The sequence below is a fragment of the Eurosta solidaginis genome, chromosome 3, assembly GCF_040869045.1.
Source record: "Eurosta solidaginis isolate ZX-2024a chromosome 3, ASM4086904v1, whole genome shotgun sequence".
NCBI classification, from domain to species: domain Eukaryota; kingdom Metazoa; phylum Arthropoda; class Insecta; order Diptera; family Tephritidae; genus Eurosta; species Eurosta solidaginis.
The window spans coordinates 154,957,820-154,984,566 of NC_090321.1; the positions used below are offsets into that span (position 1 = coordinate 154,957,820).

General features: G+C 35.2%; 1 protein-coding gene across 4 annotated transcripts in view; it reads left to right on the top strand.

Moving 5' to 3' along the window:
• The window catches only part of gem (gemini), a 435,608-nt gene that overhangs the window by 154,938 nt on the left and 253,923 nt on the right, over positions 1-26,747 (top strand). For all 4 annotated transcript variants that reach the window (XM_067773376.1, XM_067773378.1, XM_067773377.1 and 1 more), the window contains 4 exons: positions 4,532-4,604; positions 10,538-10,881; positions 13,468-13,588; positions 13,649-13,793. In XM_067773376.1, the coding sequence (XP_067629477.1) occupies positions 4,532-4,604; positions 10,538-10,881; positions 13,468-13,588; positions 13,649-13,793 (683 nt within the window). The remainder of the gene's footprint in view (positions 1-4,531; positions 4,605-10,537; positions 10,882-13,467; positions 13,589-13,648; positions 13,794-26,747) is intronic.

Sequence of the window (26,747 nt, forward strand, 5' to 3'; positions counted from 1 at the left end):
ACCCCAATATTTACTCAAGTTATCGTGTTAACGGACAGACGGACGGACGGACGGACATGGCTCAATCAAATGTTTGTTCGATCCTGATGATTTTGATATATGGAAGTCTATATCTGTTTCGATTCCTTTATCCCTGTACAACCAACCGTTATCCAATCAAAGTTAATATACTCTGTGAGCTCTGCTCAACTGAGTATAATCATGAGAATCGGTTAATTTTTGACAAAGCAATTGTATGCTGTTATGCATTCCATTAATATATGGGGAAAAAATTTTTAATATTCAAAAATTCATATCTCGAAAACAACGAGTTTTGGCTAATAGGCATTTGGCCAAGTTGAAATATGAACTATACACTCGATACAGAAAAAATTTAAACAAAAAAAGATAACCTTTTTTGAGAAATTAATTTTGAAAAAAGTCATAAATTTTTACTAAATACTAAAACAAAATTTGTTTTAAACTATATGCTATTTTTTATAAATTTATATAAAAGTAAATGTAATAACCAACATTTCAAAGAAAAAATCATGAGAATCTGTTAATTTTTGACAAAGTTATTGACAGTTGAAAAAATAGGTGAAGAAAATATCGATCGCATTTTATCGAATTCAATTGCCGATTAATCCGAGAAAAAATATTTTTTGAGGCAAAAAAAACACGTGTTTCATTATTTTGAACAAAGAACAACATATTAAAATTTCATCGAAATCAAAAATCATGTCCTGCGCGGACCGGGTGTCTTGAAATGGAATGAGCCTATGGTTTTATCCTTGCGGCTGATGTTGGGTTTAAATAGACCAGTGGCGCAGTGAGGGGGAAGCAAGGGTGTAGGTATCTTTCCCCGGGCGCTACTCACATTTTTATTATAACTGATTTCTGGACAACAGTTTCTATAATAAAAAATGCATTCATATATCCGGAACACTTACGACAGGTTGTGGAATAATTAAAGGCATATAAATTATAAATTTTCGTTTCATAACATTAGTTCATTTCTGGTATGAAATCTCAAAGAGGATTGATCGTACGCAGCTCAGATTACATGATCCAGGAATGAATTTTAGATAAGCTCATCATGATCTTAAATCATTAGCAACTGAACTATCCGAAATTCGAGACACTCCCTGTGAAGAAGCAATAGAAAAAGCGAAGTCTCTTTGTGAAAAATAGAATATTGATATAGTAAAACGTGTAAGAAGCGCCGCAAAATGCCCGGAGAATCGGCTAGAGATGTTGGTCTTTATGCTCTTTTCCGAATGTGAAATTTCTCGCGTAATGAAAAGTGTTCTCGATCGTCTCCAACAAGAAATACGTACAAGATTTACGTGACTAAATGAGCTTAATTTTAAATTTGGATTTCTCTTAGATGTTGGCAATTTGTTAAACAAGGATACTAACAACTTAGAAAGAAATTGTAGGAACATGGGTGAATTTTATATTACAGATTTCGACGGAACAGAACTTTTTATCGAAATATGTGACTGCAAAATATTACTTCGCAGTAGAAAAGAAATTGAACCCAAAACTCCGTTAGAAATATTTTGTCCCGGGCGCCCGAAAACCTCACTACGCCAATGAAATATACTATATTGCACGCTGTGTTGGGCCACCACGATCGCCCTTCTGGGGCAGGAGGAGCTGCTCCGAATATGAAAATTTGAGGCAGGGACCTTGAGAAGGAAGGAGAAAAACTTGAGTCGCTCCGGTACATAGAATCGGCTGCCGTGGGAATCGATCTCAAAGCCTGGGGAAATTAAACAGGGGGTTCAACAGAACGATGTCCTATTCCCGCTTCTGTTTAGTTTCTACATATCAAAACTCCTTTACCCACAAGATGTAGCCACAGTCATTTCCTATGCCGAGGACTGCACGATTATGGTAATGGGACCCGGCCCTTCAATCGATGAATTAGTTTCTTTCTAGTTTTTTCACCTCAACCTGGCATTATCACCGACAAAATCCACGGCTACTCTGTTTACGACGTGTAAGGAACAGATGACGCAAAACGTTCACGTCGATGGTGTCACACTACCGACTGTCAGTCACCCAAAGATCTGAGGGATAACGTTCAATAATACTCTGACCTTCAAGGCGTATGCCACGGAAATCGTATCTAAAGTACAAAGGCGCACCAAAATCCTCAAGTCGCTTGCTGGTAGCACCTGGGAAAGAGATAAAGAAACGTAGCTAACCACGTACAAAGCAATTGGACGGCCACTTATGTGTTAGGCGTCACCAGTTTGGTCGCCTGATTTTAAGACCACATCCTGGAAAATGCTACAGGCCTGTCAACTCCTATCAGAACTGTCACGGGATGTCTCCTAATGACGCCCGAACACCACCTACATAGTGAGACCAAAGAGCTGAACATTAAGAAGTGAAATGCTGAACAGACAGTTTTTGCTTAACTGTCACAAACCAGGACATCCTAGCAAACAACTGCTTGATCTAGCCCCACCTCCACGGGGGTTAAGAGAACATCTCCATAAGCACTATTATGTGAACCCTTTTTTAATATAATATCCTACTCTTGCAGAAGAAGAAATCACACTACCAAAGGAGACCAACTTCGTTCTGAATACTGTAACAGGTTATACTCTTACTTGTCCAGAGTCCCTGACTACGACTACGAACATAATGTATGTCATCACTCCACCATAGTTTCAATTGTAATGTGGAACCCACGCCTCTAACACCAATCTCCCTATGGTCCGCCCCTGTTGAAACTGCCAGTTTCCTTGGACTCCTGTTAGAGGACTTTGATGAAAATTTGTGAGTGGTCGTGTCCATTGTCCGTCTCGCTAATCAAATACCTAAAAATAATATTTATACTATTATGAACAACGGAAGCAGTGCTAACAACGCAGTGCTATAAATCCAATTTCACTGATCAAGTCCTTTTGAAGCGCCAAAAATTACTTCACACAGTTCGTGATATAAAAAAACGTATATTATAGATATAACAAAGTGTGTGTAGAAGGAACAGGAACAAAAAAAAGAAAAACAAAAGTGAGAGACAAATCACAAAGCGTGCAGTGAGGCATTCAATTGTATGAGTGCCATAATACCTGTATGAAGGCAAGTGAAATTAAGTGCAAAATTCAGCACCTGAAAAGCGACCTGATGAAGAAGTGAAATTCGGAAAGATATTCGGTCGATATTCTCAAGTCATGTTACTTTTTTATGCATTGTGATGGCATACCACATAACATTACTCGGAGTTCTGCCGCATTCCCACGACATGCTGATTGGAATCTTGTTGCACTCCAATAGCAAGTCGATTGGAATACAGAGCATTCCGGAATTATGCTGAGCGGAATCTGACGCTCTCTTCTTACTATTATATTCTGAAATTAAGTTGTAATATTAAATAATATATTTCTATGTTTCTAATATAGTATTGTTGAAATTTCGATGTATTTTAATTTTAACCTTTGACTTGTATATATATATATATATATATATCTTTTATATCATGTAGTCGACCATTTTACGTTTGTTGTCGACTTTAAATTAATAAATAAATGAATAAATAAAAATATCAATAACATTCTTGTTACATCTATTGATTTTATATTAAAGTATACAAAGGCATGCTTATTTAGGACTTTTCATACACATAAAAAATTTTAAGAAACCAGTTTTTTATTTTTGTTTGTGTATGAACTACACAATATTAATAAACTAAATACTTTGTCTAATACTGTTTTCACACAGACGGCTTATTGAATAATAAAGGCAGTTATCTACATTAAGACGCTTATTGAGCTCAATCTTCCCTACAAAATTCGAATCTATTATTATTTCATTAGTAGCTAATCGAATGCCTAATGAAGTCAAAAGCACAATGCAACTCTGTTGGCAGCGTTCCGCTTCCGTTTCCGCTTCTTAGTTTTCAAAGCAAATGTCATTGTCTGCATGGCGGAACGATACAAGGTGGCCGCATCGAACAGCTGATTATAACCTTTTTTATTTGATTTGATACATCAACTACCGACGCAGTACGATTTTGACATTTGTCCATCGAATTTACAAGTACATGGAATTTTGTTTGTTTGTAGGTATGTCACCATGCTCCCACCTTGTATCGTTCCGCCATGATTGTCTGTCTCATACTTCATACAAATCGAGCAGTTACTTCTGTGTGAAAGCAAAAATTTACGATTTCATTAGCAGGTGAAATGAGATCATTAAGTTTCTGTGTGAAAACAGTATAATAAAGTTATGGTTTTTTAAAATTGCGTACGATTTGTTCCGTACCAACCGTGGAATGCTCCTATAGAAAATTTTCATTTGATTTTCATAATTTGTAGCTTGTGAAGGTGTGCAAGGTGCATGGTAATACGCAAATCGTTTTTGCACATTTATATTCGTTTTATTATGAGATACCATTCAATTACAAAATATCTGCCTTACTTTTTTTTGCTTACAAGTTATCCCCATCCTAGTTTAAGTTCTTGTTTGATATATGCACATGCTTATTTTTCCAGAAAATATGGAGGTTAAATCTTATCTAAAAAAATTTTAGGTCGTGGCAATTGGACGGAAGATATTGGATTCGATTTAAATACAGACTTCAACAGCAATTCTTATCTCAGCAAGTAAGTTTCATTATACGCAAATATATTTAAAATCATGCGAAACATTATATTATTACGATTTAAGGGGAAATGCAACTTTTTTATATTGTAACGAATTCTGTGCAATTTCTCTTATTTGCAAACTTCTGCTAACTTTCGAATCACTAAATTGTTGAATAAATAACTTCACTATTCAATAATGCAAAATGACCTTTATTAAAGTACTTCACAATAACACTTCTAATTCTCGACAGATAGCGTGCTCAAATCAAACTGGTCCCTCGTGCCTAAGCTGCTGCTTCTTTCATACTTTTTGGTTTCCTCGTTGACATATTTCTAGCCGTTTCTATTTCTAGAATTTGCTACCAGCTATAAAATTACCAGCTATAACATAAATACAGATGCACGTTATAGCTTCTCATATGCGCGTGTATATGTGAGTGATACTTCCACAGATAATTGCCTACTTTTGGGAGCATCTCAGATAAGATATATGCATGTGTTTGTGCGTCTCTCTCCGCTGTGTGTACGTATATATGTGTAGACATAATGATTGATTCGTTTATGTAGATACAAGTGACTGCCTGCTTTATTGTTGTTGTGGCTTCATTTACTTAGCATCAGACTAGTGAGGTGAGTATCACTTAGTGTCACTAATATTCGTCACTCTGCCCTCGACCTAAGTCTGATCGTCCCGATCAGACAAATCTGTCGATCTAACCGCTGCTAGCCTCCAATTGAACCACCCTTCTATTTCGTGGTTCCCCAATTGTTTGTATGCGGTAGATGACATCACTGATCCTCTTCACAACTCTGCACGGGCCTTCCCAACTGCACCAAAATTTGGATGGAACACCTTTCCGCCGGTGAGGGTTGCATAGCAGTACCAAATCTCCCTCCAAGAAACCTTCCGAATTATAGTTCTTATCGTACCTGTGTTTCATCCTACTACTCATTACCCTGGGCCGTTCCCGCACACTCTGATCTTTGGCCAATGAACTACTTCGCAGAGCTTGCGCTTGACGGATTGGCTTCGCATAATTAGTATCGTTCCCACGTTTCACAACAGTAGTGCGCCCTGGCTTGAAACCACCCTTGCATTCTTTCTGCGAAATTATTTCCTTCGTTTTAGTGCGTCCTTTTGGGTTTGTCAATGGCAGTGTTTCTCTCGCAGGTATCTTTGATTTTGCTTTGTTTGACCCATTCGTTCCATCAACCTTTACCTTTGACTTTCGTGGTCTTGTCAACTCTCCTCCACCAGTACTCGATTATTGTTGAACGCTTTTTCCAAACTGAAGTTAAGTGGTAGATCCTGGTTCTCATATCGCATAATTCTTCTCCGCATATCGATCTTGATGTCATGGTCAACTAAGAAGTCCACTCCTAATATGACTTCATCAACAATCCCCGCCACAACGAATTTGTGTAGAACCATGGCCTTCCCAATTAAGACTTCACAGATCACTTCTCCCTGGACTTGGTTATACTCGCCAGTGACCGTACGCAACCTTCCTCCAGGTAATGGCTTTACTCTCCTGTCAGATCGGATTAAGGAATGAGATGCGCCCGTATCTACAGTCAGTTCACTCTCCTTGCCATCCACATTTCCTTTGACGGTAAGACTGCTCGAGTTTCTTCCAATTTGCGAGATAGATATCACAGGACATTCAATAGCTGGGGCAAGTTTTCGACCTTTACATCTGACTCGCTCTTGCTTATCTCCTCCAGATTTACGTTTACGACCAGCCAAGTTGGAACCACCAGGACCGGTGCTGCAATGACGTGCAATGTGCCATGGCTTTCCACACTTAACATTTGATTGCACCATTATTCAACTGTTGCGTTCCTTTTAAAGCTTCCAAAATTGCGTCTACCCACTCTGGCCTTTCTACTTATACACGGCGTGCTTGGAAAACTGGCTTACACAGAAGCGACGCTGTTTCCTGAATCAGAGCATATGATACCGTTTCTGCGAATGTAGGTTTTGGGTTTGCGTATGTCGCTCGATTCGTTTCGACATCCCGTATTCCATTAATAAAGCTCTGAATTTTTACCTTTTCGGTGTATTCCACGGGTGCGTCCGCATTCGCTAAATGTGTCAGCCTTTCAACATCCGACGCAAACTCTTGCAATGCTTCCCCAGCCCTCTGGAGACAGATATACCAACTGAGATGTCATATATGTCTTCTGTTCTTCCAGTTGAGTTTCCATCTTGGATGTAATCTGTGTCAACATTTCTGACATACGCGTTTCTTGTGCTTCAATCTTCGATGTTATACGTGTCTCCTGCGATTCCAGTTGGGATGCTGTTTGCGACGATATTGATGTTACTGTCGATGTTTGTGCAGATATTGCAGCCAATATCATGTTCAAGTCTGTGCTGGTAACTGTCTGCGATGTTTCGTTTTTCCCTTAAATTTTTGTTGTCTCCTCGCCATCAAGATGAAAGACATACTCTTCCAGGTTAATTCCTTCTAATTCCATTGCCTCTGGTAGTCGTGCCTGAAGTTCGAGTTTATTTGACGATTATATTCAATCCACGGCTCTCCAACTCCTTCTTCAATTGCTGGATCTTCAATTCACTCTACATTGTCATGTCCAAGTTGTATTCGAAGTCTTCGGAATTTATTCAACAATTCCTCTTCTGACACCAGTTGTAACGAATTTAGTGCAATTTGCAACCGTCTACTAACGTTCGAATCAATAAACTGTTGAATAAATAACTCCACTAATCAATAATGCAAAATGGCCTGTATTAAAGTACTTCACAATAACACTTCTACTTCTGGACAGATAGGGTGCTTAAATCAAATTCATTCCTCGTGCCTCAGCTGCTGCTGCTTTTATATTTTTTGGTTTCCTCGTTGACATATTTCTAGGCGTTTCTATTTCTAGACTTTGCTACCAGCTATAAAATTCATATCTCATATTCGCGTGTATATGTGAGTGATACTTCCGCAGATAATTGCCTACTTTTGGGAGCATCTCAGATAAGATATATGCACGTGTTTGTGCGTCTCTCTCCGCTGCGTGTACGTATATATGTGTAGACATAATGGTTGATTCGTTTATGTAGGTACAAGCGACTGCCTGCTTTATTGTTGTTGTGGCTTCATTTACTTAGCATCAGACTAGTGATGTGAGTATCACTTAGTGTCACTATGGTGGCCACATAAATATAATTTTTATATTTTTAAACAATATTCACACCTGTTTTTATCTTTAACTGTTAATTTTCAATTAAAATCCTTTTCTGATTTCCCAAAAATCCAAGTTCAATACTTAAAACAAAATGCACAGCTTTTTTCCAACTTCTTATTAAATTCAAGGTTCGATTCGAGCTCAAGGCCAGAACAATATAGTTGGTAAAAGGAATAGAAGTAGCAAATTTGCCAGTCAAACAAACCACCGCTGTATAGCTAAATGGTTAGCGCAGCGTGCCTAAAGCGTACTGATGATGAAGGCTTAGCACCCTCCGAAATGGATCTATTCGCAGCTATGGCAGGTTGTCTGAAAAATTTTCTACTTACTATTTCAAAAACAAAATACAATTTTTCAAATTTAGAAAAATTAAAAAATAACAATAATTATCATTAGAAAAAAAATTATTGTTCTGACCTTGAGCTCGAATCGAACCTTGAATCATTTATCAATAAGCCGATAAAAACAAAAACAATTGTTAATAAACCATGAGCACTTGGGAATGTCAAACAAAGTAATTGACAATAAACAAAAATCCAGCATTATCAGTTATTTGCACCAGATGGCACAACACTGAAAAAAATAGTTGGTAAAAGGAATAGAAGTAGCAAATTTGCCAGTCAAACAAACCAACGCTGTATAGCTAAATGGTTAGCGCAGCGTGCCTAAAGCGTACTGATGATGAAGGCTTAGCACCCTTCGAAATGGATCTATCTGCGCAGCTATGGCAGGTTGTCTGAAAAATTTTCTACTTACTATTCCAAAAACAAAATACAATTTTTCAAATTTAGAAAAATTAAAAAATAACAATAATTATCATTAGAAAAAAAAATTATTGTTCTGGCCTTGAACTCGAATCGAACCTTGAATCATTTATCAATAGGTCGATAAAAACAAAAACTTCTTATTAGTTTTTAGAATTCTTTCGAGAACGAATTTTTGTCACCCATTCAATGTGGCCTAGGGATGTGCAAGTTTTAAAACGCTTTCGACTATCGTTTAGTTTTGAAAATTTATTTAAAGAAGGTGCCCTTACATACATAAAAACAAGTTTTGTTCGTCTATTGTATGAAAAAATGAGCAACACCTTCGACAAAAAAAATTCTTAAAATTAAACGGTAGGCGTTAGTGCTGTGAACTTTGTTTTAAGTATTGAACTCGTACTTTTCGGAAATCGAAAAGGGAAAGCATTATTTTTTATTTGAAATTGAACAAACTAGTTAATGATAAAATTAGTTGTAAATAATGTCTTAAAATAAAAGATTTCTTATTTTGAAGCCCCCACTGTATATGTATAAAAACGGGTTTCTCTTCGTTGAGCATGTCGAACACGGAAACTCGCTGGCCTACTTTCATATCCAAAGAACTATGAAGCTGGGATATACGCTTTTGAATATAAAGTTATAAATAAAGCTTTTAAAATTTTAAAATATATAAACAACATGCATGTAAATCTTAAACATATTTAAACAAAAGAATTGTTCCCGAAAGGTATTATCTTTAGACTACCGTACCCACAAATAAGACATACCAAGAATGATGTGAAAGCTAGCCGCATAACTTTTTGCAGAATTTAAAAATTATTTTTGTAAAAACCACATCTTATACATATTCATATACATATGTACATATGGGTATTTCCAACCTTATGGACTTTCCATCGTGATACACTTTGGGTATAAAAACTCTAGTAGGCATTGGATCAGAATATTTTTTTTGTGTTATAATCGACATTCGTTGACCTTTATCCACTCCAATAACAAATATTTTCCTAAAGCGATACACATCTACTTGTTGCCGATCTAAAGTTGCTGTTCGGACGTTCCGAAAGCGTACCTCATGTTGTTGACATAATATTTTCTTAGAAATTAGCGAAATAGTTTATGTTGCATAAATATGTTGTAAAAATTGTAATTAAAAGAATATACATACAAGGATTATAACTGCATAATTTTTATATTTTCAACGATGCTAGGACGTTCCCATTCGGACGTAGAAATTTGCATTAATTCTTGCAAAATTAATTTTCCAGCTTCACTCAGATATGAGAAAATCTCTTTTAAATACATTTTTAAAGAGATAAGAGAAAATTTTCTGTAAGGGTTCAGACGTTCCGGTTTTTGACAAATCTATAATTTTGACTGCTCAAATTTCTCGAAAAACAAACTATGCGATCATAAAGATACCTGAAAATACCCCTTTTTGTTGAAGTTTTTACACTTTAAACTACCGCTACGCAATTTCTTTTAAACTTTAAGTATGAAATACGTCCGCTTGCAAAAAATTTATTATTTTAAAAATTTCAAGCTTCAACCCATACATGCGATTTTTATTATTAGTTTGAAGGACATAGAGCGTTGTAAGCAAATTTATAGATAATCTCATTATTTTATTAAAAAAACAAAATTTGGCAACTTAGCATATTTGATTAACCTTCAATATCTTATATAAAATATTAATCTTTGTACATATGCGGCTTTTGATTGACATTTAAAAAAAATTGCATAGGTAAATGTTAACTTTTTTGCTCTTAAATTACAGCTCTACGGAAACACCCATATGTATATAAATAATATATAGTATATTAAAAAAACAAAAAATGTAAGGTGCGATAACCTCCGAAGAGATTTTAGGCCAAGCTTCCCCATTCTTTCATATATAGTATTTACATATAGGAATTCAATAAACATAAAAGTAGTATTAAGAAGCATAAACAATTATTTATATCAATAATGGATTCGTTTCATCAACAGTGAATCCTTTTTATCATTTTCACCGGCTTTGACAGTACTCAAACAAGAGCCACAAGCTGATCAGTTGAAGACTAACAAAAGTCCTTTGAATACTATTATTGGCGGCAGTATTGGAAGTATACAAAAATTAGATAAAACATCATCAAATATTGTGACAGCGCCAACAACCGAGGATACTCCAAAAAATGCTTTGAACACTTCATTATGTGGATGTGGATCGCCTAAAGTAGGCAATTCACCAGAAATTGAACAAAATGGCAATAATATTGAAAAATCCAACAGCAGTGGAGCCATTGGATTTGGCAATGCTGGATCATCTTATTCTGGGGTAGACAAAAATACTGGTAAGGCATATTTTTTACAGAAACCAAAATAAAAAATCTTAAAATTTATGGAAGTGATTGGTTTACTCAATCAAGTAAAGTGTTATATGATCACTGATAAAAAAAAACATTTTTACTCAAACGACAAGTTTGCACCTTGGCTTAATTCACAAAGGCCCTAACCAACAAATTTAAAATTTTACAGGAGAAACAAAAAAAATTTATTTTTACATTCACTATATACAGTTTTTTTTTTTTTAAGTGGCATATCTCCGTTGTTATTCACTTTAATAAATTAAAATTTTTTTGGAGGATGTATCTTAATATACCATACCAAAATCAGCAATAAACGAAAAATCTGTTGGTTGAGGCCTTTATGAATAAAGCTAACGATATACCATTCATAAAGGTGATAATAAAATATAAATCTAACTATTCAACATTTCACAACTTTAGTGATTTAAAAATATTTTTCGATCACATACATATAGTAAAAAGCGACATGGTCCCATAACATCGCTTATTTTTCTTGGTTTTGGGGATAATAATCCTGAGAGTGGGAAACTTAAATAAAAATTGGCCATCATCGGAATCTAAATAAGGTACTTTACCTACGGCACACTATGGAGTAGATTGGCAAAAGTTGTCTCAAAATCAAACGGGAAATTTAGAGCGATCAAAAAAATGCTTTAAAGGCCAATTATTATAATATATAAAAAAAATGGTAGACTACAACACAAAGTTGCAACTCAAACGTCACCAAAGTTCTTGCTATTGATAGATTTTTAATGCATTTTATATAAAAGAATTCACTACAAATCAATCACAAATTTTAAAGAAATGACGCTCAAATAAATCGCAAATAATATAATGGCACACATTTTGTTGGGACTTTTCTCGAAAATTGTAGAATGAATAGATATTTCTTTTGGCATATTTGAGTTCAAAATCTATAAAAGATATGATATGGAAATTAAAATATTTATTTAGTTTTTATTTTACAATAACAATTTTTACAAAATTACGCTTTCAAACACGTTTTTCAATACTTAGTTCTGAAACTTTCAATTACATTCGCATTTTTCATATAGAAAACTACACTTATGGTAAAAAGAAAAAGGCGAGGAAAATGTTTTCCCTATTACGGCTTTTCTACAGTCACTACAGCTGCGTAACGAAGCTTTTTAAATGGTTTTATTCAGCTTCACTTGACAGGCCGGCCGGCCGACACGAATTTTGTAATTAAAATTTAAGTAACTTCCCGATAAGCTAAAAGCGTTAAACTTGGAATGTAGTTCAGAACCCGATGACAATGCAATAAGAAGAAAAAAACTCCGATAGGTGGAGCAAGGATCGAGATATTTAACAAAACCTTATTTGTGGTCCGATTTGGCTCATATTTGGAACACATATTACATACATGAATAGAAAGCGACAAATGAAAAAAATCGCCGCCAAGTGGCGCAAGGATCGAGATAGTGAAAAAAATCGTATTTGGGGTCCGATATGGTCCATATTTGGAACACATACATATTACGTACATGAATAGTAAGCGCCATATGAAATAAAATAAATTTAAAAAATGTTTTAAGTTAAACGGTTTTATTGAAAGCAATACTTACATTAAGTAATAATAATACTAAAAGATAGAAAATAAAATAATTTAAAAAAAATGTTTAGTTAAACGGTTTTATTGAAAACAATACTTACATGAAGGAATAATAATACTAAAAGCTAGAAAATAATTAGGTGGATCCTAGGTACTAGTCATCACACTCCTCATCTATCTAGGGCGTTGATCAGACTATTAAATAAAAGCGTTGTGCGCGTGAAATTTCTAAAAATGTGAGGCGTAGCATAATCTGATTAAGTTGGTCTTATGACTACCAATAGAAATTTGACGCGTCCAACGCTATTATTTAATTGTCTGATCAACGTTTCAACCTGTACTTTTAAATGCAATTTTTATTATTAGTTTGGCTGAACATAGAGCGTTCTAAGCAAATATATGGATATTGTCATTATTTTACTATTTCATATCCATATTATGGACGATTTGTTAAAGCTTATCCAGAAAAAAAATTTAGGAACTTAGTGTATTTAATTAAACTTTAATATTTTATATATTAGAAAAATAACTGGATGTATATTTTGTGTCTTAGAGGACATCTACATATAAAATTTTCCTAGGCGAACGATACTTTTTTTGCTTTTGCCACTTCTGCGGCAACACTCATATACAATACCAAATTTACATCCAAGGAGGTTTAGGTCGAGATTCTGTTCCAATTTTCGTTATGCTATTTTTAAATTCTTTTTCTACAAATTGGCAGGCGGGACTTTCCTGTTTTATGCCAATTTCCAACGGCATCTGCAAGCAAATAAATTTTCGGCAAGAAGCTGTTCATGCCAGAAATACAATCGCAGAGTTTGCTAAACCACTGCCGAGGGGCGACCCCGCTTAAAGTTTTTTTCTCTAAAGATTTTGATATTGTTTCTCCAGGCCCTTGAAAGTAGGACCTTCTGGATGGTAGTCGAGTCTTCTACCACCACATCACCAATTCTATAAACTTATATAAAGAATTAATATTTTAATAATATTTTTAGTACAAGGAAACCCAGTGCCTGAACAGTTGACCGTAGCAGGTGTGAGCAAAGTTGATAACTGTAGCAAAAGTGTGGCCTCTAGTGGCAACAACAATGCCAATGCACACTCTGACGATCATAAGTGAGCTCATTGACTGCATTTTGCTTACGATGTTTGAAATTCTAATCTTGTAATTTATAGGTTTCAATACATTTTGGCAGCTGCCACTTCTATAGCTACTAAAAACAATGAAGAAACGCTTACCTATCTAAATCAAGGGCAAAGCTACGAAATCAAGCTGAAGAAGATCGGAGATTTATCGTTCTACCGTGATAAGATATTGAAGGTAAGCACTTTCAAGCATTTAAAAATATTATAAATAAAAATAAGATAAAAAAATTGTTAAACACTTTCTTTATATGTATGAATCTATGTATAAATTATTCAAAATATTGATGAATTTTTATTTTGAAATTTTAACAAAAGCTACTTATTGTAAACAACCTAGATTACAAAAACAAAACTTTAAAGGTAGACCGCAATTGGCGAACCCAGGCGAACTATTACTTTAAGTCCATGAAGAATGGAAGCTTCGTTGTAAAGAAGACAATACATATCCATAAATAAATGAGCCCAGATCACGCATTCCGGAATTGTTGTATTTGTAATCGAATTTGGAAAAAAAGTTTGGTGACGTAGCGCTTTCGAAATTTTTCGATTTATTACATTTCTCTCATATTTCGCTGCCAGTGTTCGGGGTATAAAAAATTGTTAAACGACTACGCCCTAGTTAAGAGTTAAATTTTCGGAGTATATTTTTCCCCCCTTTTGGGAAAGCGGGCGAACAACTAAAAAATCACAAGGCGCCAGGTAATGACGGAATACCCACCGGTCTTGTCAAACACTGAGTATAAGAGTTGATATTATATAAAGAAGCAGGTAGATGAGGACAAGACGAAGTACATGAGACTTCTCTTGAACTGCTCCCGAGAAAAGTTCTCCGGAAGACTTATAGTCCTGTCCGTGCTGTCGACGGCGAGTATCGAAGGAGGTATAATCATAAGCTGTATGGGCTTAACGCAAATATGACGATAGTGCAGCGAATAAAAACAGAAAGCTTCGCTAGCTACATAGGTCATGTTATGTGAATGGACAAATACGCTCCAGCCAAGAAATAAAGTAACCTCTGTTTGGAAGCATAGGAAGGTGAAGCCTTTACTGATTTGGGAGAGGCAGTTGGAGGGAGATTTGACCTCGCTTGATGTCCCCAATTGGCGACTGTTATCGCCAAACAAAAAAAAATCGCTAGGGTGGTTCAGCTCCAATTAACGATGATGATGTAAGTTTGTACATGGTTGTAAGGCTGGATTACATTTTTAATTCGAAAAAAATTATGCACTTTTGTTTTATTATAGATCCTTTTATTTAAAAAAAAAATAAACACCACCCTCTACAACTACTTACTCAACTTACTTCATTTTTAACACGCTTATATTAGCTTCACTTGTATGTATGCTTGTTTGTAACTCTCTAGACTAGGCGCGCACGGAAGAGTTAGACCCATCTAGCGGAAATTATTGAAGACTCGTGGCAGTGGTTAAATAACTCGCTACACAACAAGTTGTGCTTGATAGCGGAGACATGATTGGTGCGCTACGGTGGTATCAACACCAAATATCTAAGTGGATTGTAGATACTAAAACTTCACCATATTTGCGAGTTTTTTAGTTATTTTAAATTATATTTATTTTATAAAAAAATTCTAGAAGTGCAGTATGTTGAATTTTGGCAGGACTTGCAGATCGCGTCCGTGCGGCTTACATTTTACTCCTTCTATTCTGATTATGTACGAAAAAAGTACAAAAATTGTGAGTAAAATGTGAAGAAACAATGTCTTAAGAAAGGAACAACGAATTAACTTCAACCCAGGGACGGAAAATAATAATTATTTTTTTTTTCGGAGTCGGAAAAAGTCCTGGTCAAAAAATTGTCCTAGGTGAAAATTTTTGAGTTCCCAGGTATCCCTATAGCAATATCATGTCGAATCATGCATCCTTTTTATTTTTTGAACTTTTTCCATAAGAGTCCATATATAAAAGTAAAATCTGTAATTTTATTTTTTTAGTCCGATAGAACTAGTTAAACTCGGACTTTTAAAAACAAAAGTCAGGAAATAAAAGTTAAATCCGGACTTTTATTTTTTAATGCCAAAATAAAAGTCCGGCTTGATAACAAAGAAACTGCTTATCCGAATTAAAAAAAAAATAGTTTGTTTCGGATATGCCGTTTCTTGGTTATCAAGCGGGACTTTTATTTTGGCCTTATTTCCGGACTTTTATTTTTAAAAGTCCGAGTTTAACTAGTTCTCTCGGACTCAAAAAATAAAAATCCTAAAATAATTTGTATTTTGATCCAAATATATTAAAAGTCCAAAATTAATAGTAATATGATTTAGTTTTCAACTCAACCCAAATAAACCTTTGAGATAAAAAATGTAGCAGAAGGTAAGAGCGAAGCAAAATACTCCGATTGGAATAATGTCTGAAACCTGCGTCAGCAATAAAACAAGTTGTCAAAAGCGTGACGTCACGCCGAGAAAATGTAATTCACAGCTATGATTTATTTGCCCTCTCATTTTTTTATGCGTGATCTGATTATTGGTTCATGATACACATACATACATAAATTGTGCACAACCATTATAGTTTTGTTTTTGTTAAGCTTTTTACAATAACTCTTGTTAAAATTTCAAAGTCAAAACTCATCATCATTACGTCTCTGTTTTTGAATGCTTTATATAAAGGAAGTTTCAAACAAAATTTTATCTTATTTTACCCATTTGTAGCATCGTTCCGGTGCTCAAGTTTGTAGCTGAATAGCAAGTCTCATGAAAATTAATCACTTGATTCGCTCTTCCGTACGATTTTCTAAGTACCTCGTTGCGTGAGCCTCCTAGGAGAACTTTTTGTAATAGGTATTTTACTCCCTTTGGCCTTTGAAATGCTTTAAAAACATAAAGCCTCTAGTTTTCTATGATGATTGATATTGTTTCTCCTTTTGATGCATTTTCACAGTGCCCTGAAATACGTAAGTGTAAGGTTTTAAATTTCTGACTCCAAAATCGATCGCAAGCTTCCACATGTTCTAAATGATTTTATTAAATATCTCGATCGCTTCCTCATCATTTTGTTATCCTTAATATTAGAACCTGCTGAACCCTCAGCTATTTTCAAAGTTTCTATTGTGTAGGTTATGGGGAAGTCCTTAAAAACTGGAAAGCAAATTTTCCAAGTTTGAAAGATTTTTTAATATTTGGCGATGCCTGCGCAAAATTGTTTTCCCCCTGACGTTAAGTTGTGATCGGCCCCTGATTGTGTTCCAAGTTTCAAGACTTTAGCTTCCCGGGAAGTTAATTAAAAAATGGTTTCAAGATTTCCCAATTGTGTAGTGAAATTTGCGGAAAACATGAAACGAAACTAAATAAACAAAATTCTTTCGAAAAATGGTTTTCCAAATACGTTTTCCAGTACCAACAGGATTACCATGGTTAATTGAGAAGAACAAAAGGTGCATTTGAAATGATACCTTGAAAAGTTAAGTCGGTAAAGGCCTAAATTTGATTTAGTTTGATGCAAATTTTACATGCTATTCAAACCTTTTACATGACTACACTTCTCTCATCCGAAATTTTATTTTTGCAAATATATTTCTTAGAATTTCTTATTTAACAATAATTATGCAGTGAGTAGGGCAGTATAATGTGTGTATACACTAGGGGGGTCCTTAGAAATCATATTATCCATTTCCAATGAATTCGGTTCCCGATTGGTGTCGATTAAGGAGCGTCGCACAGGGCTCAAAGTTAGAATTTATCTAAGGGGGCTTATAAAATTAAAATTAAATTTTTTAGCTTCTAAAACCAAAACTCGATAATAGTATTAAGGTAAACGATTTCATGTACATATATGTAAATTTTGGTCGTATTACACGATGAACTCCTATACAACTCACTTTTATCTTTTCTAATCGGGACCGATATGTGTATGTATTGTCGCCAACTATAGTATTATCAATTTCGGTATTTAAACAAAAAATTGAATTGAACATTTTTTTAAATCCATAGAGAAGTCTTAACGCTCATGCGACACACTTTAATCATCTCCAATAGGGGCCAAAATTTATGTGTGATATTTTTGTCGTTTACCTATTGAACGGGTGAGACTGGAAAAATTCGGTAATGTCATTTATAAGTGCCACCATAGCGTATATACACACATGTTTGGGCTCTCCTTTTTCAGTGAAAGTTTAAAGTTAAACATAGTTTAGTTCTGGCCGTCAAATACGGACCCTGTTTTTTGTTGTATACGGTCTGTTCTAGTTTACAATTTTGGGAATAGTTCCCTAACTAAATTTGTACTGCTATGCAACACTATTTCAACATTGTCTTCTAGAATTTTTGAAACTTCCAAAATTACTCCATATTCGAGGGGTGTACGACGATATGGTTGGACCAGGGCGTACTATCATGTAATATATGAACAATTTTTAAGTTTATTTACACATAAATATTTACGTAGATATTTTCTAAGCATTTATATGTATGTATATAACAACAAACATATATGTATTCATTCATTGTATTGGTATTAAGTAAGTAAATTGATTTTAATATGCTTCAATTAAAGCAAATTGCGACAAAGTGCGCAGATGTTTATATCCATACATACATTTGTTCTAACGCATCGAATCCCGCAGATCTTTTGCAATCCCGGTGTTTTCCGGGATTATACAGAGGATATACTTTTTTTAATTTCGGTTCAAAAATAATGATGTAACGTATGCGCAGTTGAGTAGTTTAACCAAAATATGAATTTCAATTCAGTGTTTCGAAAATAATTCTACTCAATTTTTATAAACACATAAAAAGTTAATTTCGTTTTAAACAAAAATGAATAGTTTGTGTCGTGCGCTTTAACACAAGTGTTTGATATGAAAGTTCAGCCAATTCAAAAAACCTTTATTTTAGAAAATATCGTAATTATGTATATTATAGCGTAAAAAGCATTACTTGCTAGTCTTGATTTTAAGTTGTTACATATCGGTCTATCCTAATAGAAAAGTCGTAATTGAAAAGTTTTGTTAACAAGGACGTAACTCGGCAAGTGCTTTAATAAAGTCGTATCTCAAAACGTCAGTTAATAAGGTTGTAACGGAAAAAATAAATTTTTTGACAGAAGAGATATAATTTTAATATAGCTTAATTCCTTTCCACTTTTGGTAAACAACTTAAAACGGCTAACTATACTGCAGCTGAAGAAGCAAAAAAAATGGGTCTTGCGGTAAATGAGGACAAGACGAATTATTTGCTGTCATCCACGAAAGAATCGTACAAGACGAAGTATTTGCTGTCATCCAAGAAAGAATCGGCGCATTCGCGCCTTGGCAGTCACGTGACTGTTCATGGGATTCCCTCTATTTGGGAACGAGCATTAACAGCAAAAACAATGTCAGCTTAGAAATCAAACGGAGAACAACTCTTGCCAACAAGTGCTACTGTGGACTAGAGCTGGATTTTGATTAGATTTTTAATCGATTTAATCGATCTTTTTTTAAGAAATGAAGAATCGATTTTCTTTTTAGAATCGTTCGATTTTTTAGCCTTCGAAGTTTTGATCATCTTTCAGCAACTGTCTATTTCATATGTATTGATAAAAACGTGCATAAAATATATTTGTTGTAATTTTTAATAAATTTAGCTTTATTGGCGCATATTCACAGACTAAATAAAATAGTGTTTAAATTTTCAAAAAGCTCGACTTTTTTAAAAACCATGAACTATAACTATACACCATTATGATGGTGGCTATTGGTAAAAGAAGAAATTTAACATCACCAAAAATTGGCACTTAGCCGCCTAGGAGATTTTGGCATTGCAGTTGCGCAAGTCAGCCTAGATATTTGTTTCCGAATACGGATGCTGATAGGAACACCTGCTGTGCCGAAATCTTTTCATGAATTCACATAACAAGACCTATCGGCTGGTTCGACGAAGATGGCCATAATTCATCGACATAACTTTTCTCTTGAAATGTGCCATGCCATCGACTCTTGATTCCGCAGCTATAATGACAGATTAATAAAGGGTTATAGCCAAAAATTGTTCTACTGTGATTTCTAAGATAACATTGCAGAGAATGCAGAACTAACTGAAGAAATGTCTGCGCACAAAATTTTAATATGTGGAAAAAACACAGAAAGCATGATATTTAGGTATAGAATACACTATCAATCTCACTCCGATGGGAGGAACAAGTGAATAACCCTGTGATAATCTTTGATGTTACCAAAGAGCCTCAGTCAACGAACGAGAAAGAATCTGGCAAGATTTTTTAGCGGTACAACCTTGGTAAATAATTGAGCAGAAATCAACTATTTTCAGTTCGATTTAATCGATTAAATAAATTTGTCTTAGAAACGCATCGAAAAAATCGATTTTCAAAAAATCGAATCCTCTGCTTACAAACTGCGATGTCGACTGGAATACTTTCTCCTTCTATTAATGATATTGCTGAGATACGTCCTTGTTAGGTCGACATATAACCGACTGGAGAAATTGTTGTTGATAGCATATTAAACAATTTCTAAATGTACAACAGGAGATCCACCGGATAAAAAAATATATATTTCTATTAAAATCACATCATTACGATTTGTAACGTTTAAAGTAGGCTGTACATTATCATAATAAATATAGTTTAAAAAACTAAAAAAATTGCTTTTAAATAATGTCGAACTAAAAAAGTTGAAAATAATTTTCAAAATAAGTTTAAAACAATAATGAACGAAAAATACTAGTATTATTATGAAAAAAGCGTCGGGCTCTCGATATACGAAAAATGTGGCAGAAAACGCCCATGCTTTTTAGTTTTTTTAAACTATATTTATTTTTCACTATTCATTCTTACAAGTGAAGCTAATATAAGCGTGTTAGAAAGAAGATTTCTTTTGATTTAAAATTAGAACTTGCAAAAATAAAAAAACAGGGACACTATTCATCAATAAAGTTTTTTGATTTGCAACATGAGATTCCGAGAATCCAGGCATTTTAGTAAGTGTAATCCCGGGATTTCGGGATGGCAAAATGGATTGGAACCCCGTTATTCGGGATCGGGTTTCCCCGGACTCGTTACCTTAATTGGTATATGTATATGTACATGCGTACATACAAACGAACAAAATATGTAAGTAAGTAATTGTTTTTAAGTACGCGTGCATCACTTAGTTATTGTACAAAAGACGGTAGATATTTATCGTATCGCGTAGCTCAGCGAGTAGATCATTGTTTGTAAAATTGCGCTGAAAATTTGCTGACTTTCAGCATTGAAGTTAAATGAGACAAGATTAAGCGATAGAATGATTAACGACGCTGCGTTTTGATGACAAATATCTAATTGTACTGGAAGACCACAAGTGTCTGGACCGCAAACATTCCTCGCGGGCGGATTACACAATTGCCAACAATTGGCGCAATCAAATTTAAAAACATACATATAACACAGTAAAACCTCACATAATCGGACACTAAAAAGGAATACATTTTCCGTTCAGTTGGTTTAACAAAAAATTGGACGATGTCCGGTGAAGTGGATCGATCCAAATGAGGAACACTTATATGGGAACTATCCTCAAACGTTCGTTCGAGCACAAGCCAGTGTGGAAATTTGTCATGCTTGACCTTGACGATTATTCAATTGAGCGCTTTCCATGGTTGCCTCTACCCAATGAAAAATCGAACGTATGGTCGCATACATCCTTAAACTATCGTAGAAGTTGGGCCAGGATGACTCGTGTGTCCCTTGGCAGTGTGCTTTCTTCTTCTGCAAGGGTAGGATAGTGTATTGATAACGAGGTTCGTAGAGCGCGGCCTGGCAAAGACGTTTACCGATTCTGTGTAGATTTTGCATTGGGCCTCCTTATGTTTGTCTGGATCAAAGTGCTGTGTTGGCAGGTGCCGGATCTCATCATAGTTCTTATGGAGTTGCGCCCTTGACCCTATTGGAGGTGGGCCTAGATCAAGCAGTTGTTTTTAGGGTCACCGGGTTGTCACGTCATGAAAGACATCCTCATACAAAATTATACGACTGTTACCAAAGAAAATAATCAAGCAACAGTAACCACTACTTCATTTGCTTATTTGAAACTTGAGGATTTATGAAATCATTCCGATTTTTAATGAAATAATAAAAATTTGCTTTTCACACACAACCATTTGCTTCATTAACTAACTTCAGTCAGTTTTCCTTAAGTAATAGGAACTCATCAAACCTTATAAATGCCTTATAAACAGAGCTGCCCAACCCCTATACACTTGTAGCACTTTTGTTTTGTATGAAAGTGTAAATAAATTTTTTTTAAAGCACTCCCATATGAAGCTCGCGAACTGGGGTATGAAAAACAAATTTATACTAACAAATTGCCAACTAAGTATTATGCACAAATGTTATGAAAAAAATTTAAAATGAGAATTGATTCATAAAGAAAATGAGAAATGAACCCAACAAACGAATCAAAGAACCGAAATGTTTTAAATATTTAAAACTTTGCATTGTATTTTTGAAATACAGAAAAAATTCCAGTGTACATAAAATTTTTTATATGTATTGTGATCAATGTTGCTAGAACTTTTTCAGAAAATAAGATAAATGGACAAACAAAAATATATAAAAAAAGCTAAAAAAAAATTTAAAGCTAAAAAAATTGTTTTTGTTTTTATCGGCCTATTGATAAATCATTCAAGGTTCGAATCGAGCTCAAGGCCAGAACAATAATTTTTTTCTAATGATAATTATTGTTATTTGTTAATTTTTCTAAATTTGAAAAATTGTATTTTGGTTTTTGGAATAGTAAGTAGAAAATTTTTCAGACAACCTGCCATAGCTGCGCAGATAGATCCATTTCGAAGGGTGCTAAGCCTTCATCAGTAGTACGCTTTAGGTATGCTGCGCTAACCATATAGCGGTGGTTTGTTTAACTGGCAAAATTAAAAAATAACAATAATTATCATTAGAAAAAAATTATTGTTCTGGCCTTGAGCTCGATTCGAACCTTGAATGAAAGCTAAAAAAAACTAAAAATTTAAGGCAACTTTTGAAGCATTTTATTAATTTTTTCATAAAAATCTTAGCATTTTAAACATTTTATACATCTATTTAAAAATTTAAACTAAATTTTACTCCAAATATAATTTACAGATGATGCAATCTGTGTTTTATACAAATTTTTTAAGTCAATCATTTGACCACTCGTCTACTACTACAGCTATTTCACTGCTTGCAGTATATATATATATAAAAGGTAGTATGTGTGAGATAAAAACATACATAAAGACTTAAAATATTTCGATATCATCATCTGATTAATTGGAATATATATTTGAATTGTTCATTAGTTCAATGAGATCGTTTGTTATAATAAAATCATGGCAGCACTTATTTGCTTTCCCTTGTCCGTACTTTATATATAAAATTGAATTTTTAAATGTAACCTGTTCTGCTGCTTCGTTTTAACATTGTTCATGGTGCTTCAAATTCGCTCTACTTCTGCAGTACTGAGTGGTAAACCCAAGAAATCGAAAACACAAGTGGAAAGACTGGCAAAGGCATTATCCCCGAGAGCGTTTTTATACTCCCGGACCTCTGCCCAACCTACGTTGTCCCATTCATGTAGGTGCAATTTTTTCCACTGCATTTCAAGTTATTTATTTCATCATATATATCTACATTTTTCTTGTGTGAAGCTATCGAAAATAAGTGGTTTGACAGCACTCAGTGCCTTTTCAATAGAGAAAAAATTTATATCTTTTAAAGTTTCTATATAACTAGGCAGACGTTGCCGTAGTTGCTCTATTAACTTTATAATGAAACTACGACAGTTTTCTCGTACAATTCTTCGCGAATGTGTATCATTAACCTTGGTTTTTAAAAAGTCATCACTTTATTACTCCTAGAAAATTGGGCATAGGAACCAATAACGGCGTTAAAGGAAAAAACACCGGATCAAAAGTGTCTGAGTGAAATGTTACAAGTGAAAGCAGATACTTAAGATCACTAAACATTTTAAGAGGATCTGCCGAGTTGCTCTCAAAGAGCTTATTCATGGTTTGGACCTCTTTTAATATGGGGCTTAGGAAAAGTAAATAAGGCAAATATCGTCCGTGAAAACATTAGACAAAAGCTTTGCTTTATGGCACGAATCCGCGACAGCAGCAATACCAAAGTGGGTTTTCAACTTTATCCATTGATTGGCCACTCTTTTTGCGGCTACTTCGATGAACAACCACCCAGTTGAGCATGTCTTAACAATTTTCAATGGCTCAAGTCCTTTCTTTATGGCAGCATATAGCATTCCATAGCTCCTTTGTCTACTTGCGGACTTATAAAACCAGTTGTATGTTTCTGCAATCAAAAATTCAATTTCATTCGGAAGTAGCTTCGAAGCAGATGAAACAGCCAATTGAATCGAATGGCAGACACACGGAACTAAAATGATTTTAGGTTGATGTTGCTTTAATAAAGTTACTGCGCCTCGATTTCTGCCTACCATAACGCTAGCATTATCTGTTCCTACTAAGCCCCTCAAATGTTCAACATCCAACCCAAAATCATTCAATGTTCTTAAAATTGAAGCAGTCAATCCCTTTGCCCTGCAATCCTCGATAGCTGATAGTTTAAGAAATGTGTTAACAATTGTCATTTTCCTCATACCTAAGAAGGTACTCTGCTAGGTAATGAACTACGAAAAATACTCGTTCCTAGAACAAGTGTGTACTCGTATCGGAAGAACACTACTCCTATGATATCAGACTTACAAAGTTGCTCATATCTCTAAAGAGAGAACACTTAAGGCTCATGATGGACATACAGACTGGGCACTGCCTTTTGGCGAGTGTTCGTGTCCTGCGATCGTGAGGTCAAGCCTCCAGCTAGTTGGGGCGGCATAGTTACCAGATCTCGAGGCAGAAAGTATGGTAGGTACTAGAAATTTTATAGTATTTGCCAAGAGGACGGGGTTATTTTATAACATAAGTCCTGGTAACTGATTGGGGCTTTTCCGTTTGGTCGTCAACAAATTATGATAAGGCTATGGACGCATTCAGTCTATTCGAAGTCTTTCTTGACCAGCCAGTTCAACCTAACCTAACCTTGCCACATATGCTAACTATAGCGCAGGCAATTAAAATTTAAAAAAGTCCACACCCAGATATGAGCTAATAATTTCAACAGGTCTTCGGTTTGCTCCTTTGATAAGAAACTACTATGTATATTAGTATTATATATTTCATTACAGTCAATATTTACTCTGTACATGATGCAATTGTTGAAAAAATAAAATCATAAAACAAGACGTTGTGGCCCTATTTTCGGAAATCTTTATTTATTTAGCTTCTAGCCTCACAGCCTGAATTTCAAACTACAATGAAATTCTGCACACTTTTGGATAAATTAATATTTTAAGATTTTTAAGAGAAATTAAAATATTTTTTAATTCGAAATATCTCTCATAATTTTTCACAGTCGAAAATAATGAAAATACGATATTAGGTTTGGAAATATATAGCAGATGGAGTGGTCGATATACATAATTCATTTTAACGTAAATGTTTTGTTTTACTAGTTGATTCTCATTTTATTTCGAACATAAACCATGCATGTTCCAAATAAATTTATATGAGGCTAGTAAACAAGGTGAACCTGCCTACATGCAATTATAAAGTGACGAACGTGCGTCAAAGTAATCTTCTGTTTTGTGAAAAAATTTTGTTGGAGAAAATATCGCAAGTCCGAAACTATTTGAAGAACAATATCGAAAATCGAAAAGGGAACCAAAAAGTAAAACTACGTTTTCAAGGAAAATAACCGTACTTGTAAATTGCGTATGCTGTTTTGTAATAAAAAGAAGTTTTCGTGGCGAAAAAGTGTACTGATGGCAATAAAATGCATTTTTAGCATTTTCAAATATATCGAAATCTAGAACCAATTTAAAATCCGTACCGAAAGCCTTTGGAATGCAACAAATACATTTAAACAGGAAAACATTATCATACGGCGCCTTAAAAACTCAGACCTTTTCGGGAAGGTGCTCGTACGACCAAGATGAACTGCTCAGTATCGTATTTTAATAAGGAGAATGAGAAAGGGAGGACTGAGTCGCAAGTCAAGGAAGACAAACACGAATTAAACGATGCGTCGGTGAGTTATCGAGCTTCGTGTTAGAAAAGCATACAAATTCAAACGTAGAAGTAGAGTGGAGAAGGTACGGCGCAGAGTAATAAGAGAGATCTTTCGCGGTATTTTGCAGCGCTAAGAATTGTCCAACGCTTTGGAGCAGTGGTCGCCCCAACAAAACTGTAGTGCGAGCGCTTAGAGTGGGTCAGTGAGGAAGTAGTAATATGTCAAAGCCAGTTCTAAAGGTTTGCTGTGAGAAACCCTATCTACTGCAAGCGGTACGAGGCGGAAGGCGACAAGCCTGCTTTCAAGTGACAGAAAGGACCATGTCCAGGGCTGCCAGGCAGGACAGCCGGATATACAAGACAAGAAGGCCTATAGCTGCAGGACAGATGGGCACAAATAGCGAGGTGGTAACTACCTCGAAAACTTCAAGTCAGGGAGAAGACGTTAAATGTGCCAACCACGGAAGTAGGAGATAAGGCAAAAAGAGATTACGGTAAGAATCCGTCTTTCTCAGAGGTGTCAAAGGGAAATAACGCTAAGAATTCAGCTTCCTCGGAGATGCCAAAGGGAGAAACACTAAGACTCGGGCTGTTCCCGAGAAGATGAGTGATGTGGCAAGGCAGTCACTGACTGTTGCGGAGAATACGCTGCGACTTCTACAGAGTCAGAACCCGAATATACCGACACAGAATCGGAAGGTCCTTTATAGTCCAGGGACTAATAAAGAAAGAGAGCGGAGAATGGTCACGTAACAGTGGGGACTCCCTTGAGGTGCTTTTCGACACACACGTCACATCGGGAGATGATTCAGTAGAGCCAGCAGACAACACTTACATGTCGATGAAGCGGCGGGCCACCTTGTCCTTGGATAACTAGAAAATAACTTACCTCAAAAAATTAGAGGGGTATTCAGGCTATCGATGCCCCAAAAACAACCCTGACGGCTGCACTGAATGCCGTTCTGCACATTACACCTGTACACCTGGTGGCAAAGACATAACGTTAACAAGTGTAACGAGGCTCAGTGCCTTGGGCAGCTTGAACGCAGGCCATACGTCCATAGTTATATA